The sequence below is a fragment of the Aulonocara stuartgranti genome (genome assembly GCF_965226115.1).
Source record: "Aulonocara stuartgranti genome assembly, chromosome: 2".
NCBI lineage: Eukaryota > Metazoa > Chordata > Actinopteri > Cichliformes > Cichlidae > Aulonocara > Aulonocara stuartgranti.
Genome location: NC_138940.1, coordinates 34,784,027 through 34,808,745, shown reverse-complemented (window position 1 = coordinate 34,808,745; position 24,719 = coordinate 34,784,027). Strand labels below are relative to the sequence as shown.

The 24,719-nt window shown below is 40.9% G+C and overlaps 1 protein-coding gene across 2 annotated transcripts; it reads left to right on the top strand.

The window, feature by feature from the left end:
- The first annotated feature begins 827 nt into the window (after window positions 1-827).
- On the top strand, window positions 828-21,073 carry vegfba (vascular endothelial growth factor Ba). Of its 2 annotated transcripts, XM_082555331.1 has the most exons (8): window positions 831-1,845; window positions 7,047-7,098; window positions 7,190-7,386; window positions 7,470-7,543; window positions 7,648-7,683; window positions 13,837-13,923; window positions 15,235-15,486; window positions 15,942-21,073. In XM_082555331.1, exons 1-8 carry the CDS (start codon window positions 1,768-1,770, stop codon window positions 15,961-15,963), a joined length of 798 nt encoding a protein of 265 aa, XP_082411457.1. In that variant the 5' UTR covers window positions 831-1,767; the 3' UTR covers window positions 15,964-21,073. The 2 variants fall into 2 exon arrangements, with proteins under 2 accessions (XP_082411458.1, XP_082411457.1); XM_082555332.1 differs by lacking the exon at window positions 13,837-13,923 and having other exon boundaries at window positions 828-1,845.
- Window positions 21,074-24,719: the final 3,646 nt, after the last annotated feature.

Genomic DNA, 24,719 nt, shown 5'->3' with positions numbered 1-24,719 from the left:
CTTTGATTTACCTGCTTTACTGTCAAGACACAGTGGAACATTTGAAGAGAACAGAACAAATCATTCGTCAGCGTTATTAGTAACACCTAAGCTGCATTCCTACCGCGACGTGTCAGTCTGTGTTTACAAGCAGGGTCACTGTGCATTACAGCCTTTGGTCATGTTGGCTTGTTGAGAAATTCCTTGTAAATAACTTCTATGATTAAACTGAAGAAAATGTTTATCAATCATCAGCTCGTTGCTCTCAGTATGTGTTGGATTGCAGATAAGTGTGCACCAGCTGAACTCTTAAATCATTGGCATTACTTTGATTAAATACAACATTTCACTAAAGTGTAATTTTAAGGAAGTTATTCATTGAATAGAAAAGTTATAAAGAATTTAGATATTACTGTGTCACCATGATGTATTTCCTAGCAAGGACAAGGTGTTCACAAGTCAAAAACACTCTCAGGAATCAAAGTTTGGTGATTAAACACTTCTTCTTTGGCAAAACGTAATCTGTTTTAAGTATACTCTCATAGGACTACATGTTATAAGATGGCATCTTTAAATCACAGTCTTTCTTATGGATAAGTAAGAAAGCCAGTGGACAGCTGGCCCCCTTTAAAAGAAAAATGCCTCAACTGATGCGCACAACAATCACCATTTTCTAAAAATGTAATCCCCTTATTGTTTAGCCTCCATATTCACATGTAAATACTAAAATATGTCCCCTGCCACTGACACGACCTTGGTGTCCTCAATCATACTCCCCACTTACAAGAGGCCCCTGGAGGCCCCCTGACCCCCCGCTGTGGGACCAATAGAGACACTCCACCTGTGTGCAGTGCGCTTATCCTGTCTGGAAAAAGTTGGCAGCGCAATGGTTACGCTGCGTGCGTCTCAAGGGCAAACAGAAGCGAGGAAACCGATCACAGCAACAAATGAAGGTCTGCCTTTCCAGACCTGCCTGTATCTTCGCTCTGACTGCTCTGCTGTAGTCACGCTGTCTGCCACAGCAGCCGAGGATGTTATTCTAGGTTTATTTATAAGGGGAGTGGGGGGGAAAACGGGAAGATGCGCCTGGAGGGGAAACGTCACATTTTCAGTAGGAGCGACGGTGTGGTGAGACTGTGACCGAGCCGGGGAGAGGAATATGCGGCACATACCCTCCGCGCGTCGGGCCAGGGCGTCGGATCTTTTCCGGATTAACGTCCTATAGCTGGATGATGCGATTTCTTTCTTCAGACACACAGGATTTGATGATCGCACCACGTTTAAGCGGGAATCTGTAGCCTGTGTAATCCCCCAGTAACGCCACCCCGGACCCCCCGGACCGGTTTCATGGGAGCCGAACCAAGAGGCGGACTGTGCTCATAATCACTACAGGAAAGCATCACTTTAAAGTTCTTTCAAGTTTCTGGAAAAAGGATAAGGATTTGGCTGCTTTGGTGCCACATTTAACATTATAAGAAAGCCATAGTTTGTGCAGGGAAGGTCATTTCAGTCTACAGTGTCTCACTAATAGAGGATTTAACTGTCATAGAGTTTATATAGAGAACTGAGTCCTAAATCATTCGAGCTAAAATGCGACACAATAAAGTTATTGTTACGACCCTGATGATGCCACCCTGGGAGTCCTTTCAGGGAAGGGAGACTGGAGAGTGAAAGCGGGATATCTGCGCCTTTATTCGGACACGGAGGCGACGCAAGGAGGACAAGCCAGCTTCTTTTTTTGGATTGGTCCAAAAAATATTTTTTGCGTGCCCCTTGGACTCCTGCACAATGGGGATTATGCTACAAGTTATTCTAGGAATGTTTCAATTCCTGCTGCTCACCAGAATACCGACTTCTCACGCCAAGGTATGTATGTATGGATCATTTGACCTACTATATATCTATATATATTCCTGGTCTGTTGGAGCCTGGTGGGAAGTTGTAACCTTGTGGAAGTTATCCTCTGGGTCAATGACACCTGTCACTTCTGGTCCCGTGGCAGAAAAACACAACGAAACCCTCCGAGATTAAACGTGGCTTTCAGTAATTACTTTAATGTGACATCCGGCTTCATTGTCTCCTCTCACACCAACATAATTCAGTGATACTTTATATAAAGCATGCTTTCTGGTGAGTGTATTGACTGTTTTGCACACTTTGGCCTGTTAAAGCTAGGTCGATTAATTATAAGCCATTCACAAGGACAGTGATTGAGTTGCCAGGTAGTGGAAAATCCTCCTCCAGCAGCGCAGTTGCTTTGTTTCTGTTAGCTTCATTCATCAAATGAAACCCTTTTGCCTTTTGGGAAGAAAAGATGGAGGACATGGGGACCAGAAAAATCAATTTGTGAGCTCATTATTATTAAAGGAGCCGTGCAATGTGTTGAACTATATGTATCTCCAAGCCCATTAGCTTAACATAAAGACTGGGAACAAAGTGAACAGCTAAGTTACCCCTGCCTACCAGTACTACTATACATTCCTAATTAACGCATCTGATCTCTTTTTGATCTATAGAAATAAATTATACATGATTATGGCTGAGAGCAAGAATCTCCTGGATTCATTTATTACCAACTTACAGCAACAAAATAATGAATATTTATAAATAATAACAGATGCCGATTGCTGGAACTGTGGGTGTGTAGGCTGGGTCAGATGACAGACCTGATCCAATCTAGCCTTTCCAGCGGAAGGCCAAGCTAATGAGGGAGCTCCATGCTTACTGCGCTGACCTGAAGGGCATTAGTATGTTTTCATACATATAGGCGTGTGTGTGTGTGTGTGTGTGTGTGTGTGTGTATGTGAATACGGACCCACTCTTAGTTATTTTATCTGTTTATCAATAGATATCAAGGTTAAAGTAATTGCTATTAAAGCAGAGCCTCTCAGCTTTAATTTAAAGATATATACATCTACATTTTTTGATTCAGGAACTGCTTTATACCCAGATGGATCCTGTTCTTTTCTTACATCGTTTCTTATATCTGGATCAATTAAGGAAGTAAAAGTTTTGGTATTTGCTTTTTGACACAACATGTGGTCAAAGGACCTCTCAATGCTAGTAAACCAGGCCATCATTAGGCTGCAAAAACAAAACGATTCCTAAAAAGAGACAGTGGAAACATCTGGAGTGGCCAAATCAAAAGCTGATTCTGAGATTTCAAAAAAAAAAAAAATTAAAAAAGAAGGAACTTGTGAATTTAAATAAACACACACAAGCCTACAGGAGAAAGCAGTAGTGGATGCTCACAGGATCCTTTCCATTGTAAAGGAAATGCCTTCAGAGCATGTAGAAAAGTGCAGAACAGTGTTCAGAAGGAAGGCATGTCATTATCATCAGTCTACTAAAGACTTCACAAGAGGAAATAAAGAGAGCTCTTTGCAAACAAGCCAGCGCTTCAACAGCACGTGAGAAGAAGATTTGGAGGGGCTCCAAATGATGTGAAGCATGCAACATCTGTCAAACACAGTGGAGACAGTGTGATGGCATGAACATGCATTGCTTTCAGTGCCAGTGGATCACTTGTTTTTAGAGATGAGACACAGATGTGACAGTACACAGAAGTCGTTGAATGAATTATGAAGTGTTTAGGGAAATACTGACCGCTCAGATTCAGTCAGATGTTTACAGTGGACAGAGAGACACCCAGCAGTTTGAGGGTAAAAAAAAAAAAAATTGGAGTCAAACACATCAACAGATCTGATTGAACATATATTTAACTTGCTGAAGACAAAACTAAAGGCAGAAGGAATTACAAAGAGACAGCTGCAAGAGACAAGGGGAGTCACTTAAGCTAGTCATAATGAGCACTGAAAATATAGCTGCTTGTAAACTTTTTATACAACATATTTGTTCAACCCTTTGACATAGATATTAAAGTCTGCACTTTAATTAAATCTTAACTAATAAATACACAGCGGTGGCTTGCGGTGCAAAAATTATAATCTCACTATTATCTGTCAAAGTATTTTTTACGTCATTAACATAACACCAGTGCATTTCAGATGTCGTCCCAAGTGCTATCTAAAAAAACAAGAATATATTAAAGGGTGTTTTTCAGTCTGACAGCCTAAAAATGATCAATTTCTTATAGTGTGTGTGAAGTAATAAGAGTCAGGGTTGTGAGGGGGCTGGAGCCTATCCCAGCTGTTATGGGGGAAGAGTTAGTATAGAAATCATTCATAAGAAATTCTCACTGATTGCACTGGCTTGTCCCTCGATGTGGCATATGGGCTCATTTTTCCACCTACACATATAGCAGCTCCTGCCCATGCTGTGTTTTTTTATTTATGTCTGGAGGCTCGTATCAGGAACAGGCAGTGCTCTGAAGTGGATCCAACCCTGACTCTGCGGTGCTGCTCTATAGTGCATGTTTTACACGTTCGTCATCCTAGACACTACATGGCGGACACCAGTGTGCACTCGGAGAGCCTCTTCACCTGCTCACAAGGCTTTCCGCCTTCATGCTGTCTGCCTCCCTGACAGCTTATTTAAAAAGGGGATCATCCTGCTCCTCCTGCGGTGATGAAGCTCAGTGTGGGAGAGATGGTGGTTAGGTCAAGGGCAGGGCCTTTTTCACACACATACACACACATGGCCCATCTGTACAGTGTGCACAGGGAGTTAGATGTGTTAGACAGACAGGCAGTGCCGGTGCAGATGGCTTTGGGCTGGCACTCAGGAGTGTGTGTGTCAGTCAGTGTGTGTGTGTGCCAGCTCTGTGCAGATATGGCTGCCAAAGGGAGTTAATCTTAGACTCCTCTCTAAGAATGATACAGAGAGGACACATTTACTTCAGCTCATAGTGCTTTCAAAATGGCCCCAGCATAAATCAACACTGTTCAATCAATGTGGGCCTAACCCATGTGTGTATAAGGGGGTGGATCAGTAAAAGGGGGTCAACTGGACAAAGTCTACATTCCCTTTCAAGTGGCCTTGATACAAGTAGAGTGCCATAAAATGCAGGTTCTTCTCATGTGTGTTTATGAGAGGCACAAAAAATCTTTTACAATATAATAAAAGTACTTCATTAAAAGTGCTTGATATATTTATCCCTTGTTAAGGTGACAGATAAGATCTGATTAGTCTGTTTTGTCAGCACGATTATGCAAAAACAACCAAGCCGAATTACATAAAACCCAACACAGATGGAGGTGGAGCTTGAGCAAAGCAAGAACTCGTGAAAACCTGTCTTCTTTTGCTACGCTTTCTTCAAAACTGCAAAATAGTGCATGTGGTTTGGTGGTGGATAGGCTCTATCAGTGCCCTTTTTTCCAAGACCTTTTTTTGTGTTGAAGCTGCTCAGTCCATTAGTTCCCAATCAGCGCCGGGCCCCTTCAAATGCTCATTAGATTAGTCTGAGAGGTCGTGAGATGCATAAATATTTTATCGCTTTGGTCCTCAATCAGGTTTTTGAATGAGTTCATGTGGAACTGATAAAAGTCATGAACATCTGCAGAACCACAATAAGATGCTTATTTATTTATGTCAAACAGGTTGAGAAGCACTGGTTTAATATTTAATAACACTTGATATTTTTAGGATATTAATAGAAATTTGTAAGTACTATAAAATTATAACTGCAAAATGAATGGTTGAGATGAGGAAGAAGTACAATGGCGATCGTGGCTTAAGAGTTGGGAGTTTGCCTTGTAATCGGAAGGTTGTCGGTTCGAGCCCCGGCTTGGACAGTCTCGGTCGTTGTGTCCTTGGGCAAGACACTTCACCCGTTGCCTACTGGTGGTGGTCAGAGGGCCCGGTGGCGCCAGTGTCCGGCAGCCTCGCCTCTGTCAGTGTGCCCCAGGGTGGCTGTGGCTACAATGTAGCTTGCCATCACCAGTGTGTGAATGTGTGTGTGAATGGGTGGATGACTGGATATGTAAAGCGCTTTGGGGTCCTTAGGGACTAGTAAAGCGCTATATAAATACAGGCCATTTACCATTTACAATATCTGCCTCTGAAAGTAGCAGAGTTAGACTGCAGGATATAGAGTTCATCAGTCAGATGTTCTAGTGTTTTCACCTCTTGCAAAAATATTTAAATTACATTACAGTTAAAGCACAGTGTTAAGGTGACAGGTGAGGTCTGAATAGTCTGTTTGTCAGCAACATAACACAAAAACAACAAAGTCAAAACCCGAGACAGAGAGAGAGGGCATGAAAAAGAGAAGAACTTGTGTTATTTTTTGTGCTCCTTTGCATCGGTTTGCTTAAAAGATGCAAAATAGCACATTGGGTTTGATTCAGGACAGGCTCTGAGTGTAATATAGACACGTAAATTTCCAGAAATGGATATCATGAGGGAATATGAAGAGAAGTGGGAGAGGGCAACAAAGTATTTCATTGATATTTAGATCAATGGGTGTCTCCAAAGCTTTGATCGGGTTTTAGCATCTCCATCATCCAGGTAAAAAATATGCGTGAAATTTGATCCTAAACATAAAACTTGCAGCCAAACACACCAAGAGACCTCACCCACACAGAAACTGCTCTCTAACAGAGGAGAGACACAACTCGTACCCTCCTTCAAAGGTATCTCTGTATCAAAGTTCAGCGGTTTCGCTTTCTTCCTGTTATTTCCCTCCACGCTTTATTGAGCTTGTCACGCTCAAACTCCAGGTGAGAAATATTGTGGTGTTCATTAACGGAAATACTTTGATCTGTTGATCTGCACCAGCACACTTTTACAACAGTGTCAAGCAAGAAGTTGCAGATAATAGCTGGAGAGTCAAATAAATGCTGTTTAGTTGATCAGTAACAGCCAATATGTGTTTTTTATCTTGGTGGACAAATTTGGGAGATAAATTTCACATTAAGTCTGATGTAATAGATAAAATGTGAACTTGAGCAATCCATGAACTTGTTTTTTAGGTTGACATAATTACATATAGTTCAGATTTACCCTGTAGATTAAAGGTTATAAGTTGATTTTTTGGTATTTTATCCTACCAACTGTATACAAATGAGTTAATTTAGTGTCTTTTAAACTGATTACTTTTCTATTTTATTTGAAACTGGAATGAAACCACTCATTGTATGACTGAGTTTGTTGCTACCTCTCTCCAGCTTGCTCACTGGCGCCCTGCCGACTCCCCCAAATCCAGAGAAGGTCGAGAAGGTATGTTTATGTTTCTACATAAACTCACGCGTCACGGAGGTGAAAGAGTAAAACAAATAAAACACAGTGTTTGTCCTTGTCTCTCCACAAGTGCGACGGTGGTTGGAGGTGTACTCGCGGAGCGGCTGCGAGCCTCGAGACACTCTGGTGGAGGTTTGGCGGGAGTTTCCAGATGAGACCCACAGCCTCTTCATCCCATCTTGTGTGTCGGTGAGGCGATGTGGCGGCTGCTGTGCTGACGAGGCTTTCGAGTGTGTACCCACGCTCACACACACAGTTACCATGGAGGTACACACGCACACGCACACACATATACAGGAAGTCTGCTCAGATGATAAATACGCACTTACTTTCTTCTGACCTGTGTGCAGCTGATGAGGACGTCCTTTATGAAGCACGAGCTCACTGAGCTGCCCTTCATCGAGCACAGCCAATGTGACTGCAGGTAATAAAAACTCACCCATCTGAGGTTCAGGCGCATACTGGATAATGCTGCTCCACTGACCTTTCATACACTTTTACAATGGCAATTTTTAAATCTGTGTGCAGGTTAAAGGAACACCTCCAGCCAACACCTACATCAAGGTAAAGAACTCCAATCTTTATCTCTGTGTTTCTGGATTCTGCTGATTATCTTAATAATGAGTAGCCGGTAGTCAGACTGGTATTTCAATTACAAGGAAAGGACATCTTGATTAAATCCAAGTAGCTATAGGCTACTGAACAGTCTTTAAAAGAAGTGCTCAGTTCTTTACCTGAAAACTTCTACTTGCTACAAAACTCCAAAATTGCAGAAAAATATCTCACCTGTGCTACGCAACAAATGTCCTTATTCACCTCATTAATGTCCTCGAAACACCAGTGTTTGCTTTCAAATTAACAGTTATAAATGGCAAAGAATGAACATGTTGCTCAAGAATTCAAAGAGCGCGTCACATGAGACCCCAGACTGGGTTAATCCAGTTTAAGAGCACTGACATAGTCGCTCACACCTATAGCTGCTGGAAGCACCCTGACCGGGCTACATTAACTCATTAACTCCAGATTTTTGGGCCTCACTTCACAATTGTGTCCAGAGGCATGCTGGTCAAGAAGGCTCATTTGTCTCCCACTAAGCACCAGACATCCATGAATGTGATTGAGCACAATCATTTATGCCTAAATTTGGTTGAATAGTGAAAGATGAAATGTGTTTTTAGGCTCCTACAAAGACTGGAATTTAACCCCATTTCAACCATGAACTCATGTTTACCCACTGAGTAATTTTCCACAGAATAGTGGTCTTAAAAAGCTGTCTGAATGGAACATTGCCATCAAGGCTGAAATTGAATTAAAATGTGATTTGTGTCTGTTTTTTTTTGTTTGTTTGTTTGTTTTCTAAATTCAAAAGTTCACTGATTTTTGTTTTGGTGAAACGTTGTGCTGCAATACCCGTGCAACATGCACTCCAGAAATGAGTAATTAAAAAGTTACTTTTAAAGCATTGCAAAAGGCTTAAAAGGCATAATACCTGCAAATAAAAATAATTTAAAGCTAAAAATGTTAACTGTTCATTAAATTAATTTGAAAAATGAATGCAATTTAAGTTAAACATGATTGATGAATTAACTTTTTAAAAGTTAATTAGAAAATTTTTAATTGTTCATGAATTTTAAAAACATTTGTGTATCAGTTTAGAGGTAAGTTTTATGGTGACACCATAATAAAAAAAGAAGAAGAAAATCAAAGTAAGATGAAAATGTAATAGGTATAAAATCTATCATTTTAGAAAGAGTAAATAAACCTCTTACAGTTATTTGGAAGGTCAACAATCAATAAAAAATGTAGTTAATATAAAAAATCTGTGACTTTGTTTTTGTATGGGCAGTTCCCACATACTGGGAATCATGGTGTTACAGTGGTAAGCAATGTCATCTCAGAGAGATAAAGGCCTGCTGCGGGTCTTCTGTGTGGATGTTCTCCCTGTGCCTGCAGTGACTTCCTCCCACAGTCCAAAGACATGCCCGTCAGGTTAATTAATGATTCTAAACTGGTATAGATGTGTTTCCTTAAGCATCTCTGTGATAAGACTGCAGACGCGTCCAGGGTGGAACCAGCTGGGATGCTAATGTGGATAAGCAGTTGGGAAAACAGGAATGGATGGACGGATGGAGCTGAATCAGTCATGCCTTGCATGTATCAGCTCGTTGCAGCATATCATCGCTAATTATCAGCAGCTGTAGTTCAGTGAAATGTTGTGACACCTTGGATAGTACAAGTCGTCTGCATGTAAATGTGGGTGCACTGACTTTGTTCCATTAATGCAATGATTTTCTGCTGCTGCAGAGTGCCTTTAATACACCAGGCAGGGCATATTGTACTTCAGGAGATTGGTGGGGGGATCAATCCAGGGACATTGTGATTACATGGTATGGGTTTGTAATTTATTACCCAACCCCTGTCCTTGTTTTCTTACAGAACAGGGTCATGTGACAGGGTCGGGAAGGACATGTGGTGACTAACAAGACCCAGTCAGCCAGTGAATGTGGGTGTCATTATTTCTAAAAGTCTGCTTTTCCTCTCTGTGCAGACTACTAAGTAATCCCGGAGCTTTCAAAGCCAAACAGCGTCTTCAACAGTCTCTCTTTTAGAAGTCCTAAAATCAGTAAGAGTACTGTGGACACTAGGTTTGAAGCAAAAACACATTAGTGCAATAATGATCCTGTATCTGCTTGGTGATCGCAGAAAATTGCTCTTTATGTTAATGACAAAAATAAAGACGGCTTTCTGTCCAGCACGTAGGGCCAATGTCAGCTGCGGCTGACAGCTGGACGCTGTGAAAGGAGCATTTCTGCTTGATCTCTGCTTCTTGTCTGTGTGCAGGTCCAACCACACAGTCATATGATTGCATCTTTAATGTTTATGTCCTGCTGCTTCCTGTTAGGATGTGAACATAAATAAAGGATTCCAATGTATGTGTGTGTGTGTGTGTGTGTGTGTGTGTGTGTGTGTGTGTGTGTGTGTGTGCATACAGTTTTCTAAGCCTTTAAAGTTACAGGTTATGTGCCTGTTTGACTCTGTGTTTTTATGAAATTTTATATGTTCTGTGCTTTGTGTTAATACATACGAGTTCTTTCATGTGATGTTGAAAGAGTTAGCATCTGTGTGACTCTCTCCCAGCATCCCCTGGGACGGCTGGCATCCTGTTGTCACCATAGCGATGATTTTATCTCCCCTGCCATGTGGTCTCTCACAGGCTGACGGAGGAGAGTCACGCATCCCTAGTAGTAAATTAGAACTCCAAAAACAACAACAGCAGCAGCAGAGGCAACAGAGTCTGTTAATAATGTCAGGGCTAAGCTGGTAAACATGGTACAGTGCCCATAATTGGATATGATTTAATATAACAGATGGGACTGGAACAGAGGTGAGTTGAAGTTGAAAAAACTCTACAGAGCTGTAGATGCACTTTATTGAAGCCGCCAGTCCACATTAAAGTGGATTCGATTGCGCTCAGTAAATGCTGGACACTCAAAATGATAAAAACGGGTTATCAGTTGACAGTAGAGTGACAGTGACATTTTCTCACCCTGCACTGAGAGTCTGAACTAATTAATTGTTTTGTTTATGTCATGAAGTGTAGGGAGAGTAAACAGTGATTACTGGATTTTTCCATTTACTGTTTCTTTGTAAACCAGTTATGCTTTAAAAACACTGCTAAGATACCACCAGCACCGTATTGGTACAGTGACAGCTTACAAAAGAAGAGGACCCAGATACAGGACAGTCATGTATAAGTCATACAGTTAGCGAGGCAAAAGTATGCTCATGTTTGAAGATATGCTAAATGTCCAATTCTGCAAGACCAGAGAGTGTCTCAGAAGGTTCCTGGATTTAGATCTGGATCAGGATTGACTTCACATACACTAATTAGACACTTTATTAAGTATACCTTTCAGATTCAGTTTCAGATTCACTACCTTAACTGTTTGTGGCATGACAGCATCATACAGTTGGTGCAGAGTTGTCTGCTGCACATCCATGATGTGAACCTCACGTTCCATCACGTCTAAAGGTGCTCTATTAGATTGAGATCAGGTGACTGTCCAGGCCATTTGAGTACAGTGAAGTCACTGTTCAAAAGGATAATTTGAAACGATTGTTACATAATGTGTTATCCTACTGGAAGTGGATATTAGCAGATAGGTGCTATGTGTTCATAAAGGATGGACATGATGAGCAACCATCATCAGGTTGGCTGTGGTCTTTAAACAAAGTTTAACTGGTGCTAGAGGGTCTAAAGTGTGCCAAGAAAATATCCTGCACACCATTAAACCACCAGCAGTCTGAACTGTTGATAGAAGGATCCATGATGCTTATACCAGATCATCTGAATGTGGCAGCATAAGTCAAAATTCATCAGACCTCATGCCTTTGGTCATGATAAGTGGTTAATTGACTTGCTGTTGCCTTCTGTCTGAAGCGGTTTGGCCGTTCTCCTCTGACCTCTGTCATCAACATTGCATTTTCACCCAGAGAATTGGATTATATTTCTCTGGAAATATTCTCTTTTTTGGGCTGTTCTCTAGAGATAATTTTGTGGTAAAATCCCAGTACATCAACAGTTTCTGAAATACTCAGACCCGTCCATCTGGCACCAATAATCGTGCCATATTCAGATTGACTTAAATCGTCTTGCTTCTACATTTTGTTTCAGTTTAAATGCATTGGGTTACAGCCATCAGATTGGCCGATTAGATATTTTCTGGAGAGTGTATAATCCTTTATTTATCCAGGTAAAATTCTTTCCAACAAGTGATTGCCCTGTACAAATCTGTATGAACAAATCTATTCATACGTTTTTGACTAATAAAAAAAAAAGAAACAAACTGAAACAATATCAAAACCTCCTTAGTATCTAATAACACCAGATCAACCTCAGCAGAAGTTTTGAAGACCTTTTAACTCACGCTGTCAGATAGCCTGTTGAGTTTTAAAATGATTAACTCTGAATTATAGTGTATTAACAGAAATCCATAAAGGTTCTTAGAATTGAAAAATGTTGCAGTAAATTGAAATACTTATTTACCAACTGCAGGCTCTTTGAAAGGCATTGACCGATGTTAAACTGCAGTTCATATTAAACATATTAAAGCGGACCTATTATCCATTTCTCTCTCTCTCTCTCTCCCTTTCTCTCTCTCTCTCTTGTTAACAGCACATTTGATCTTCAGACTGCTTTAAACTCCCTGTTTCAGACATTTTTTTGAAGTCCTGGGTCTATGTGATGTCACTATGTGATGGAATTTTAGGGCCACATTAAGAAAAAGTATTGTTGATAATTTTGAGAAAAAAGTCCATTGTTGTTTCAGGACAAACTGTCGCGCCTGCTGTACTCTCTACAAAATGACGTGTTTGGATGAGTTAGTTAAACAAACTGATGAGTCGTCTTGTGATACAACGTACATCCTCTTTATTGCACGAGGGTGTAACCATCAATACACCCTGGATCTGTCCATTACAACCATTACAAGCCATTTTAGTTTGTCTTGAAAGTACAACTGTAACGTCCACATTTTGACTTTTTTCTTGAAATACAGCTTTGATGTTTTTCTCAAAATAGAATTACGACTTTAATCTTGAAATTTTGACTTTATTCTCAAAATAGTTGTTAAAAAATTTTTTTCTAAGTGTGGTCCTTTTACCCCTTTCTATGTCATAGAGAGGAGATATCTTTAATTCTGTAATGTTGGGCACACAGCTCTGGCTTTGAGCACAGTAGCTCCACCCACCTGCTGTTCAAACCTTGTGTTTGTGAGAGGCAGCCAATCAGAAGAAAGTTGGGCTTAACAGAAAGGCACTAACATGTCTCTTTTGACAAATGCTAAATAAATAAGGATTGTTTGGAAAGTTGTTGTAAAGTAGAGTTAAGGAGTTTGGTTTCAATGTCATATTTATCTATCTAGTGACACTGAGTGTTTGTTTTTTTTAATTTTTTCTCATGAAAAACCTTTGACCTTTGATGGTTTTATGTTTTGGTAAAGTTCTAGGTTCAAAATGTTTCCATCTCATTTTCCTTCTTGTCCTTCTGTTGCTGCCTGTTCCCCAGTCTCTATTACCATGTTTTCTTTTATGTCTTGTATCCTCTACACCTAATTATCTTGACCTTTGTTAATTAGTTTCACTTGTGTGACATTTACCAGCTGTTTCCTGTCTCTGGTTAGTCTTTTGTTTATATAAATTTATATACCCATTTAGTCTAGTTTACTTTTATGTTATTTTAGATGCTTTTCACACATCTTGTGCAGTTCTTCCTCTGTAGCATCGCACATTTAGGTCCTCTCTCCTGAAACACAACAGTGTAATGAGAATCTGAACATCACATCCCTTAATACTTAAGCCGAATGCACGTCACTAAATAATTTGGGAAATGAAAAGGACAATACCACAAATGTTTTTTGATAATATAACAATTATGTAAAGAATGATCAATATCAATAAAATATTAATTAAAATGACCCACATTGTAAATGGGTATCTTCATATCCCAGACTGTCAGATAAAGGAGCAGATCAACATTATAAAAAGTTATGAAACATTCAAAGAGTTCATCTAAGGACATATTCAGGATGTTCACTCGTTAGTTATAGGATGACTTATTTTGGTGCTTGTTCTTCCAAAAGATTCCAAAACTGAAAACCGTTCGTTTGACATTAACTCCTGTCCGTGTGTGACATTTTGTCTGTTTGGTGCTCCCAGGGCCTTTCTGAAGCCAGCAAGAAAAGGCAAGAAAAAGGAAAGAGGGAGGAAGTCCAAACAGAAGATAACTGGAGCCACCAGAGCTGCGTATGTTTACTATTCAGTGCTCGCTTTTTTTAAACTCAAATTTACTGTCGTTAAATTGTTTTTGTTCAAAATGCAAGGTTTAAGCAGGCGTTACTTGTGTCTGTCGGTGTGTATTCCGGATACTCTCAGTCTCACTGAGACTGTTTGGATTAGAGGAAAACTGGGTTATCTGGCCTCATTATTTCTGAAGGACAATTTGTTTTACAGCTGCGCAGTCAAGGTCTCTCATACACACTGGTGAACACCACAACTGCCATAATCAAAACAGTATTTAGCCAGTATTTATTCAGAAAGAAAGAAAGAAAGAAAGGACCACAAGTAGGTTGGCTTTCATGAATGAAAGATAAAAGAGTTGTTAATGTTTTCCTCTCGACTCTTTTTCATCTCCTTACCCTTCACTTTGCTGTCAGTCATTTCCGGCCTCTGGGGGCCAGAGGTGGCTCAGCTTTGGTGTGATGTCTCTCTGCACCCATCCATCATTCAAAACAGGCATTGTTCAAACTTTGGCAGGGGTGAAATCTGTGTAATTTGCTTGCAAATCCTACCTCCTCTGTCCCAGCCAGCGACAGGCGTGGTCACCGGGACAGGAACAAAGATGAGCCCTCTCTGCCTCATTAAGTAACTTCATTAAGGCCGCCAGCCTCCCGGGAAAACAGAGGCAGAAGCAGCGGCTGTTAATGGACCAAGTGATGCAGGCAACTTTCTCAAAATGAGATTTCAGAGAGGGAAAGTTCAGGGCGTCTAGAGGAGTTAACTGAAGGCCTCCTATACGAACAAAGCCATGGTAACGGGCAGATGAACAGAAAGGGGAGAAAGTTTGTTGGCAGCTTACGAACGTTATCCCACATTAGTCACACACCTCCCACACACTGCATTGTGTGGGTTAGTTTCAGACTGGCAATGTGCATGTTCAAACAAGCCTGAGATATTTCAGTCTGGACAGCTTTGGTCTGGACTGAAATATCTCTGTCGTGAAATTTTGTGCAGACATTTATAGCCTTCAGAGGATGTTGTTTGATGATCACTTGATGTTTGCACAACGAGGGGGACTTCTCATGATTTTTAAACATGACTAAATGCCTCTAATGTCTCTAATGTATCATCCAAAACTGCCATTAAAAACATTTTTAATCAGTCCAAGCTTTTAATGGTGAAAACTGAACAAAACTAAAAAATTCCCTTGGTGTTTAGTGGTAATGAGCAAACATGGAAGACATTTTAGTCTGCCACGTGTTAGCTGGCTTTCCTTAAACAGTGAATTAATCAATTCAGGATCTAACCATGCTTTTCCTAAATCCCTCTTCCATACAGAACCCATGCTCCTCCAGTTCCTTCTGCCACATCTTTTCCTTCACCACCATCACTGCCTCCCACCAATATCTCTCCCTCCACCATTTCCTTCCCATCCCCCTCTCCTTCTCCTTCCCCCTCTCCTACGACCCGTTGTCGCCCATGCCGAAGGAGGAAGTGGGCCTTGGATTCGACGACATGCCAGTGCCGCTGCACCGTCACAGCTGAAACCTGCAGCCAAAAAGGCCGAAAGCTCAACCCTCGTCGCTGCAAGTCGGTCCCTTTTTTTTTTCTTTCTTACAAAAAAACCTAACAAGAAAAGTTTTCCTTATCATGCATGATTGCAATTTAGACACAATATGTGGATAATACACAAAAGATACATGGGATGTCCATTGCTCCAAAGAAGCAGCCCTTTAGAAATGTAGAATTTCAGGTCATACTGAATAGTTATAACTAAAAAAATAGCATTCATTGCCGTATCAAAGCTTATCTCAGAGCAGCTGAAATTTGAGTGCATACAGATGTTTAAATGACTTTGAAAAAGACTCTTAATCCCAGATAGCTCCTTATGTGGGTATATTTGACAGAGAAGTTGTTTTAAACAAACAAAATATTTAAAAAAAATGTACATGCTGCCTTTATAACCACACTCAAATGTCAGACTGAATCCTGTCAGGGACGTTTTTGCGCTGAAACCTTCCTCTTTTAATTGTTTACTGCTCTAGGTGTGAAGCCATGAGGACTTGATGTGTCCGCCCACATTCTTTTTTCGCCTCCATCTCTCTACCAAATCCCTGTCGTTTCATCGCCCACCCTCAGCATCAGTGCCATAGACCATACAGACACTTGGAAAGGCGGCGTCTCAAACTGAGGGGAAGCACACAGAAGAACCTGTAGCAGAGCTCCAGTAAAGCAACAAGTTCATCATCACTGCATACATCTGCTGTGTGCAAACATCTTTCCGCCTCCGTTCTTCTGTGGGAAAGATTCTATCAGTCTGCATGTACATGGCGTGTGCTGACACGTAGCGTCGCAAAACACATCCAATCAGTGGAGGATGAAAGTGGCAACTTTGAGAGGCATGGGAATAGACAGAGAAAATCTTTCTCGGTGTACACAAGCCTGCAGGGGAACGCGCTGCGCTGTTATTTCGGAGGCTGGACTCCGGGAAGTTCCTTTCACCTGCGATTAAACTTGTAAACACAAGAGAATAGCGGAAACGAGAGCTATTATACTCCATGAGAACAACGCGGATGCAGAGGAGTCTTACACAGGTGTCCTCGCAAGGAAGCTGCACATGACAGATTCCAGGGTTAAGTCGAGGCCAGTATTTTGCAGAGGATTAAGGAAACAACAGCAACAGATTACTGATGGACACATACTCACATACAACAGACATACAAGAGTGACATAGGACATGCACATGAACTGGCACCCCAGTGTGCGTGGACCTATAGTTTAGCTGAATGCCCGGATGAAGTATATCTGTGTGGTCTCCCCAGTGAAAGACCCAGATGGGTTAACCGTGCAGCCGCTCTCCCTTTTATTCAAAGCTGGCTCTCCAAGCCGCTTTCCAGCATTTGTTTAATTTCGGCCTTTTGTCTCCGTCTTTCCTCGGTTCCTCGATTGAAAGGAGCCGCATCGCCTCGCTTTGCCTCTCTTTGAGGCAGTGAGGAGAATGACAATAATGAGGCCTGGCGGCTGTCCACTGCTTCGCACACACACACAGATTCACACTTATAATACCAGGAACACAGATGACACACACACACACACACTCACATACAGACACAGCTTCAGCACACACATGCAATGTGAATTGAATGCAGGTAGTCATAAGCTTTTGTTTGTGCAACACCAAGTGTGCAAATATATGTGAGTTGTTTATTTGCAATTTACTGCAAAATCTTCACTGAGTATTGTATTACTTGCCTCTGTTTTATATGTTATTATAATTCTGTTGAGTTGATTTGAAAGATATTCTATATTGCAGAAGTTTTCTTTGTTTTTTGTTTTTTTGTTGGGTTTTTTTCCGTGTTCATCTTTAATCTGCGTCTGTCACACTGGGTGGCCAGCTAATACCCAAATGTATTGAATTGAAACAGAGAAAACTCACACGGGCCACAAATGTGTGAGTCTCACACACACAAAACTCACACAGAAGAGATGGGTGCAGAGACGATACATCATAATGTGTAATTCAGACAGTCAGTGGGGCAATGTTGTCGGCAACACAGAGAAACCAAGCAAATATCCGTCCCCAGTGCAGTGAAAGAAAAACACGGCTGTTGTTGTTGCGTGTTAGAGCCAGGATGGAAAGAGTGTTATTCAGCTGGAACATAACTTGTTTATATTCTGACTGAATCTCTCGGTCTAACTCCATGTTGGTTCATTGCTGCTGGGTGGGAACAGGGATTTGAACCATGCCTGCTTCAGAAAGGACGAGGTCTTGAGCAGCTTGTCAGTCATTGTGAAGAGCTAAAGCCCTGAGCTCTGATGGCCTAAAGTGGCAGGTCATTGAGTTTAAAACCCTGTTTGACACCCATTCACAGCCTGTGTGCTGTGTTAAATTCTACTGAGAGCTAGTGAGCTCTCAGCGCCATGGGAAACGGTAGCTTTGAAACTCCTCGATTCATGTCTTTACTCTGTCCCATGATTCATACAATCCTGCCAGTTGAGGAATAGTCACCCTGAAACAGCGTGCAGTCCAGAGTGTGAATTATTTATGTGTCAGCCTTGATGCAACTTGCATTAGTGGCTGCTGTGATAAGCTTTGTATTTATACTCTCCTTGGATGAGATTACTTTTTTTTGCGCTCGAGTTCATTGTTCAGTGTTTATTACTGTCAATCAATGCTTAAATCACTACCTCTATATCATAACATATTAATGACCAAGTATTAGAGCATTATTGTTACTTTCTCTGTGATATTTCAGACCTCGTCTTAAGATGATGATAGTTTTAGCAATAAACATTGTCTCAGCTGAGACTTGGAGCTGCAGCAGATCTGCAGTGGTCATCACTGGTTTAGAGGGACCTATAGGAGTTTTTATGAAAGGAGAGTTGGACTGGTCCTTTGAGTGCAGACCAGACACTGTGTGATGATGTGCAAACAGGACATGGTTTCCCAAAGCTTTTGTTACCTCAAACTGCTACTGAAATTATAGGAATATTTTGACATTTTGGGAAATACACGAGTTGGATGAGACGATTGTTCCTGCTCTCTGTGCAATCAAAATAAATACAGAGGGGAATAGCCTGTGTCCAGAGGTAAATCGACCTCACTATGGTCTTTGTACAGTTTTACTACACAACATGCTTGAAAGGGTCCGCACTACTAGATTATTTTTTACTTCTGGACCTGTTCAAACCATCTGTTTATGTCACTTTTTAATCTTTAATCAAAACTACTTTGTTTTTGCTATTGGATGGAGATGGTGAAATATCTTATTATCTCCACGTAGACAAAAAAGCACAATTTTTTATTTTTAAAAAAAAAGGTCATTCCCAACAAGACACTTCCACAGGGGCTTGGAGTATGTGGATTGATAAACTTAAGTAATCTGGAAATAAATGAGCAAATGTAACAGTAATTTTAATTTAATTTAACAAAACCACGAGTGAACCATGACTGAAGTTACCAGTTAACCTAAAAGTAATGGATGAGCAGTAGAAAGAGAATTCATAACATATTAAAAGAGATAAGTTACTTGTTAAAACATGAAAACATGGTTGGAAAAAGTGACGTAAAATTGTAAGGTGATAGTGTGGAGAAATGTGAAATATTAAATTGGACATTAGCTAAATAAAAATATGGTTACCCATTAAAACGTGAGCTACTGGTATAGATTAACATAACACAAATATCTAATCAGCCAATCACATGGCAGCAGGTCGAAGCTTTTAGGCATGCATTTGAAGTTAACACTGGAAATCATTCTTCTTTTTAATAATGGTGTGAAAAAAAGAAAATATCCAGTGAGCTGCAGTTCTCTGTGTGAAAATGCCTTGTTGATGACGGTGTCAGAGGAGAATGACCAAACCAGTTCTAGCAGAAGGTAACAGCAACTTAATTAACCACTAATTATGACCAAGGGTATGCAGAAGAGCATCTCGGTAGCAGAAGACCACAGGATGCCATTTCTGTCAACTAAAACAGGAAGCTAAGGCTTTATTTTGAACAGGTGTAGTGAAATCAAGCAATTGAAGACTGGAAAAATGTTGCCTGGACTGATGAGTCTTGATTTCTCCTGCCACGTTCTAATGGGAGGGTCAGAATTTGGTGTAAACAACATGAAACCATAGAGCCTGCCTACCTTGTATCATGACTCAGGCTGATGGTAGTGATTTAATTGTGTGGGCATTATTTTCTTGGCAAACTCTGGTTCCATTAGTCCCAACTGAGTATTATTTAAGCCTTATTATTCAGCCTGCCCGAGTATTATTGCTGACCATGTCCATCCCTTTGTGACCACAGTGTACCCATCTACTAATACCTGCTTCCAGCAGGAAAACATGCCATTTAACAAAGTTCAGATCGCCTCAACCTGGTATCCTGAAGCAGGCAATGAGTTCACTGGACTCAGATGGCATCCGGTCATCAGATCTCAATCCAATAGAGCACCTTTGGGATGGGCATCCAATTCTATCATGTCAATATGGAGCAAAATCTCTGAGAAATGTTTCCAGCATATTTTTTGATTCTGTGCTATGAAGACAATTCTGAAGACAAAAGGGAGTCAAATTCAGTACTAGTGAGATGAGTGCCAGTGAATGTTGCTAGTAGCTAAAAGTAGTGGTTGAAATAAACTAATACTGCATATACTAGCAAGTAACCACAAAAGATAAATCATGAGGTGAATGTAATTCCTCAGACGTAGTCCATATCCAGTTTATTACAGAAGTGCTTAATACAGGAGATACAGTAAAGGTTCGGAAGCAGTGTTTCAAAGTATTCTTCTAAACTCATCCGTGGCTATTTCTGTCCATCCATTTTTTATTTGCAAGCACTGATACTTCTTCTCCGGTCTTCATTTATTAATAATAGGGAACAAAATGTGCCTGGTGACTGAGGAGACAAATGTTTTGGGAAACCTATGAGTCCAGGAACCTCAGTACAGATTACATATACTGTAGATTAGTCCAGTGGTGAAAACAATGAGCAAATGGACTCCAATCATGCAGACATGTGTGACTATTTAACATCATTCCACCCACGGGAGTTGTGGTGCTGAGATATCTTTTTGGGTGCCACTCGGGCTCCAAATGTTATTTCTTGTGACCAAATTTTCCTTTGTCAAAATATTAATTCTGAACAATAAAAGCAACAACAGCTCCCGCATGTACTTGCTGCTGTTATTTCAGCATTACAACTCTTTAACCTGTAACACCTGGAAATATTAATATCGTGTTCAGATGTCCTGTGTGAGCATTAAACATCAGTGTGCTTTGTATCTGCACAGTCTACATCGTACTGTTAGCCCTGTTCTAGCCTCCGGTGTCTTAGTGGCCTATAGATACCCCCTACTAACTATATAACTTTTATAATCTCTAATATCCTGCCATAACTATGTGTATGACGTAGTGCATACTCTAGAAATGTATTTGTTACTTCATTTGTATTGCTGTACCTTGCAACGAATCTCTTCTCTGCAAATACATTGTAATACTGTAGCCTACGTATAGAAAATGAAACTACACTCTTTTTTTTGCTGCTACACCATTTGTGCCCTTTTAATATGTCTTTGTAGAAAACAATGCAGTTTTATGTTTCATGTATTAGCATATAAATGCCAATTAATCGATTTTAATGTCCACATTAAAGTGTATACTACATCATCAAATATATTCAACATGATACCAGGATACAGCCGTGATGTTACAGATGTGATTAAAGGAAATGTCTTATTTTTCATAAAAACCTCCGCTTTCCTTGTCTAACCGATGTCCCCGCGCTTTGACCTCATCCCCCGCTGCCTCTCCTCTCCTCCAACCGCCCCATGTTTTTCTTTTGTTTTAATCCCTCAGTTGACGGTAATGAAAGATAAACAGGCATTTTTCATTACAGTGCCACCCAGGGAGTTGGTTGCAAAGACAAAACTGCGTATGTGATGTGACGCGGTGTTGTGAGACATAATATTGTTCTCTCACCTCCTCTCATCTGTGCTGCTGAGTCAGAAGCTGGGGAAGTACAAAGGTGTGCACAGTCCCACACTGTCTGAGTGGAAAATTACACAGGAGGTACTTGCACCTACTTGAGCAGTTTGATTTTATGATGTTTTACTGATTTGTCAGTGAGTCTGTTTAGTTGTGGCCCCAGCAAAGATACTCCAGGAGTTTTTGCTTGCAAGTGTGTAAGAGGCTCTGAGGGGAGATTTTGTGTGTGCATTCTGTGCACATGCCTGTCTGCAGCCCTGCTGGTGGTTACTGTGCCTTTCGCCCCCTGACATTTGTGATAAAGATGATGAAATATGCTGGGAATGTTATGTTCAGTGCCTCATTAGAATATTTCATCATACAGAGCAGACTTCAGACCTGAGGCTGGGGATAATGTTAATATAGCTTGTCCGTATCTCATTCTGTACATTTATAGTCACGTCTAAGAGACTTAGTTTTGTTGATTGATGCAGTGCGTGTGTTAAACTTTCACATCTCTTTGTGAACTGCAGATGGATCTCACAGGATCTGCTTTGAGGAAGAGGGAAGGAAAGGAGAGGAAAGACTGGAGAAGAGATGATCTACGTACTGCTGCCAACCTATCTGTCGAAGGGCATAATGCCAAGACTAAATATAGCAGCAAGATTAGTGAGACGGAGAGGGAAAGAGAAAAAGGATAGAGTGAGTCATGAATTTCGATGCACAAAATCCTCAAAAGCGTTTTTTAAAAAGCCACTTGCTCATCAAAACCTGCAAAAACGTTATGAAATGTGCAGTGAGTGCATGTACAATTTATATATTAACTTGACTTCTTGCGTGTTTTCAGCCAGTAGCTACGTGTCTCTCGCTCCATCACTCTGCAGCCGTCACTTTGTCCCTGCCAGTCTTTTCTCCTGTATCAGGCCTTCCTGTATTTTTCCACCTTGCTTTTCTCTGCATTTGGCGTCATTGTTTTTCTAATAACACCAGCCATGGTTTCCTCCCTGCTTTTGTAGCAGCAGCTGTGTTCAAGCAGGTACTGGACGCTATCTGGCCTGTGAGTATTGTGTGTGTTGTTAGATGGTATCAGTTCTCCTGTGTATGTGAGAGAAACATAGATCAAAAAAAAAAGAGTGAGATTTAGCTCAGTGTGTGCAGGGTAAAGAAGATTCCTGTGTGCTTCTGTCGCTCTGATGATCTGACAGGAAAGTGAGTGATTTTTTTAAAGTCTCTTGTGAACACAAATAACTTTTTTCATTTTACAGAATAAACAAACTCTGTTATCTTCAACAGAAACATGGATCCACAGACCTTGTCTTTCTCACTCCAGTGAAGGACATCATGCTTGATAAAAGATTTACGGCTCTTGTAACTACATGGGAAACAGTTTGCATGCAGCTAGGCTGGGAATATAGCAGAAGGATGGTTGTGTTATGAGGAAGTTTAAGTCCTCTTGACTTTGAAAATATACTTTGGTGTCCCTGTGACCAAAGTAATGTGTTATCATGCTAACATGTCCCAGTTATCACTAAAAACTATGTGTAGCAAAAGCTGTTGGGAATGTTTTTAGCTTAAGTACTGGACAAATAAATATAGATTAATGAGTTATTGCAAATAAACTTAAGGGGAATGACAGGATTTCACCACAGAAATTGAAAGACTGCTTGCATGTTCATTCAGGACCATCAAAAAGTATAAAGGTTTTTAAAAATACAAACAATATAACAAAATGTATGATACAATTAAATGTAGCTTAGCAGTGAATGCAATACATACAAAAAAGAAAAAGAAATCACAAAGAGAATGGTAAATGGCCTGTATTTATATAGCGCTTTTACTAGTCCCTAAGGACCCCAAAGCGCTTTACATATCCAGTCATCCACCCATTCACGCACACATTCACACACTGGTGATGGCAAGCTACATTGTAGCCACAGCCACCCTGGGGCACACTGACAGAGGCGAGGCTGCCGGACACTGGCGCCACCGGGCCCTCTGACCACCACCAGTAGGCAACGGGTGAAGTGTCTTGCCCAAGGACACAACGACCGAGACTGTCCAAGCCGGGGCTCGAACTGGCAACCTTCCGATTACAAGGCGAACTCCCAACTCTTGAGCCACGATCGCCCCACAGGGGAGAAGGGAGTGTTTTTTCAGGAGAAACTGTTCTGTCCTGATAAGGGGCTGCTCCCTCCATCAAAGGAGATTAAAACACATAATACAGTCATATTTCAAAGTGGGAGGAAGCAATCCATTTGGTGATTAAAACCGAGGTATAAAAGGTGAACGAGGTCTTGCTGTAGTAGCTGGAGGGTCGCAGGTTGGGGTTTGCGGTTGGGGGTCTAACAGGTAAATGGGAGAGAACATAGTTGTGGTCTGGGCATGCTTGATCCCGTCAGGCGGAGGATGCGGGTACCAGTAGGCATGAGAGGAGATCAGAGAGCCTGCTGGATGTTATCTCGTTCTTTCCATACCATACCTGCAGGCCGGTCGAATCACCTGAGGCAGCAGCCAATCATCTTCCGTGTCTCTCTGTCTGCTCTGTCAATCTCCACTCGCAGAAACTTCAGGATTTAATTTTTCCTTCAGCATTTAAGCGTAACCGCGCCATGTCTTCTTTGACTCTTAAGTTAAAGAAAATCATTGTATCTCTATAATTGTGTGAATTTGTCTCAGGACCTCTTAAAAAAACATCTGGTTGTTAACACGTCTAAAATTTAGGTAAACACAACCTCAAATGAACAACAGAAGTAACATATTACACTGTGTCGTTATGCAGAATCAATGCATGAAAAAATAAATCAAGGGTGTGCTGCTAATCATATGACCTTGGTTAAGGTATCATCAGTTCTGGAGCATTCAGGTGTTTGTTAGCACAACACAATAAGGGCAGGCATCAGCAATTGGCTTAAAGAAGCATTTGGTGCCAGTAATAAGGCCATTTCCAAACAATTTGAAGTCCAAAATTCTCCAGCAAGAAAATTTTTTCATCCACAAGTGGAAAAAAAAATCAAAACGGCTGCAAGTCTTCTCAGGAGTGGACATCCCAGTGAACAAGCCCCAAGGTCAGACTGTGCAATACTCAGAAACTGCAAAAAAGCCAAGAGCTACATCTGAGATTCTACTGGCCCCAGTTAGCAAGTTTAATGTTAAAGTTCATGACAGCACAATTAGAAAAAGGCTGAATAAATGTGGCTTGTTTGGAAGGCTTGCCAACAGAAAGGCTCTTGTCTTTGAAAAGAACATGGCAGCACAGCTTAACTATAAAAGAAAGTTGGCTTAAAGTGGGAGGAGCTAAAACAGCTCGTTTCAGAAAGAAGAGGAACTGGGGAGCTGCACAAAGGCCCAGTAGAAGATAAATAAGGATT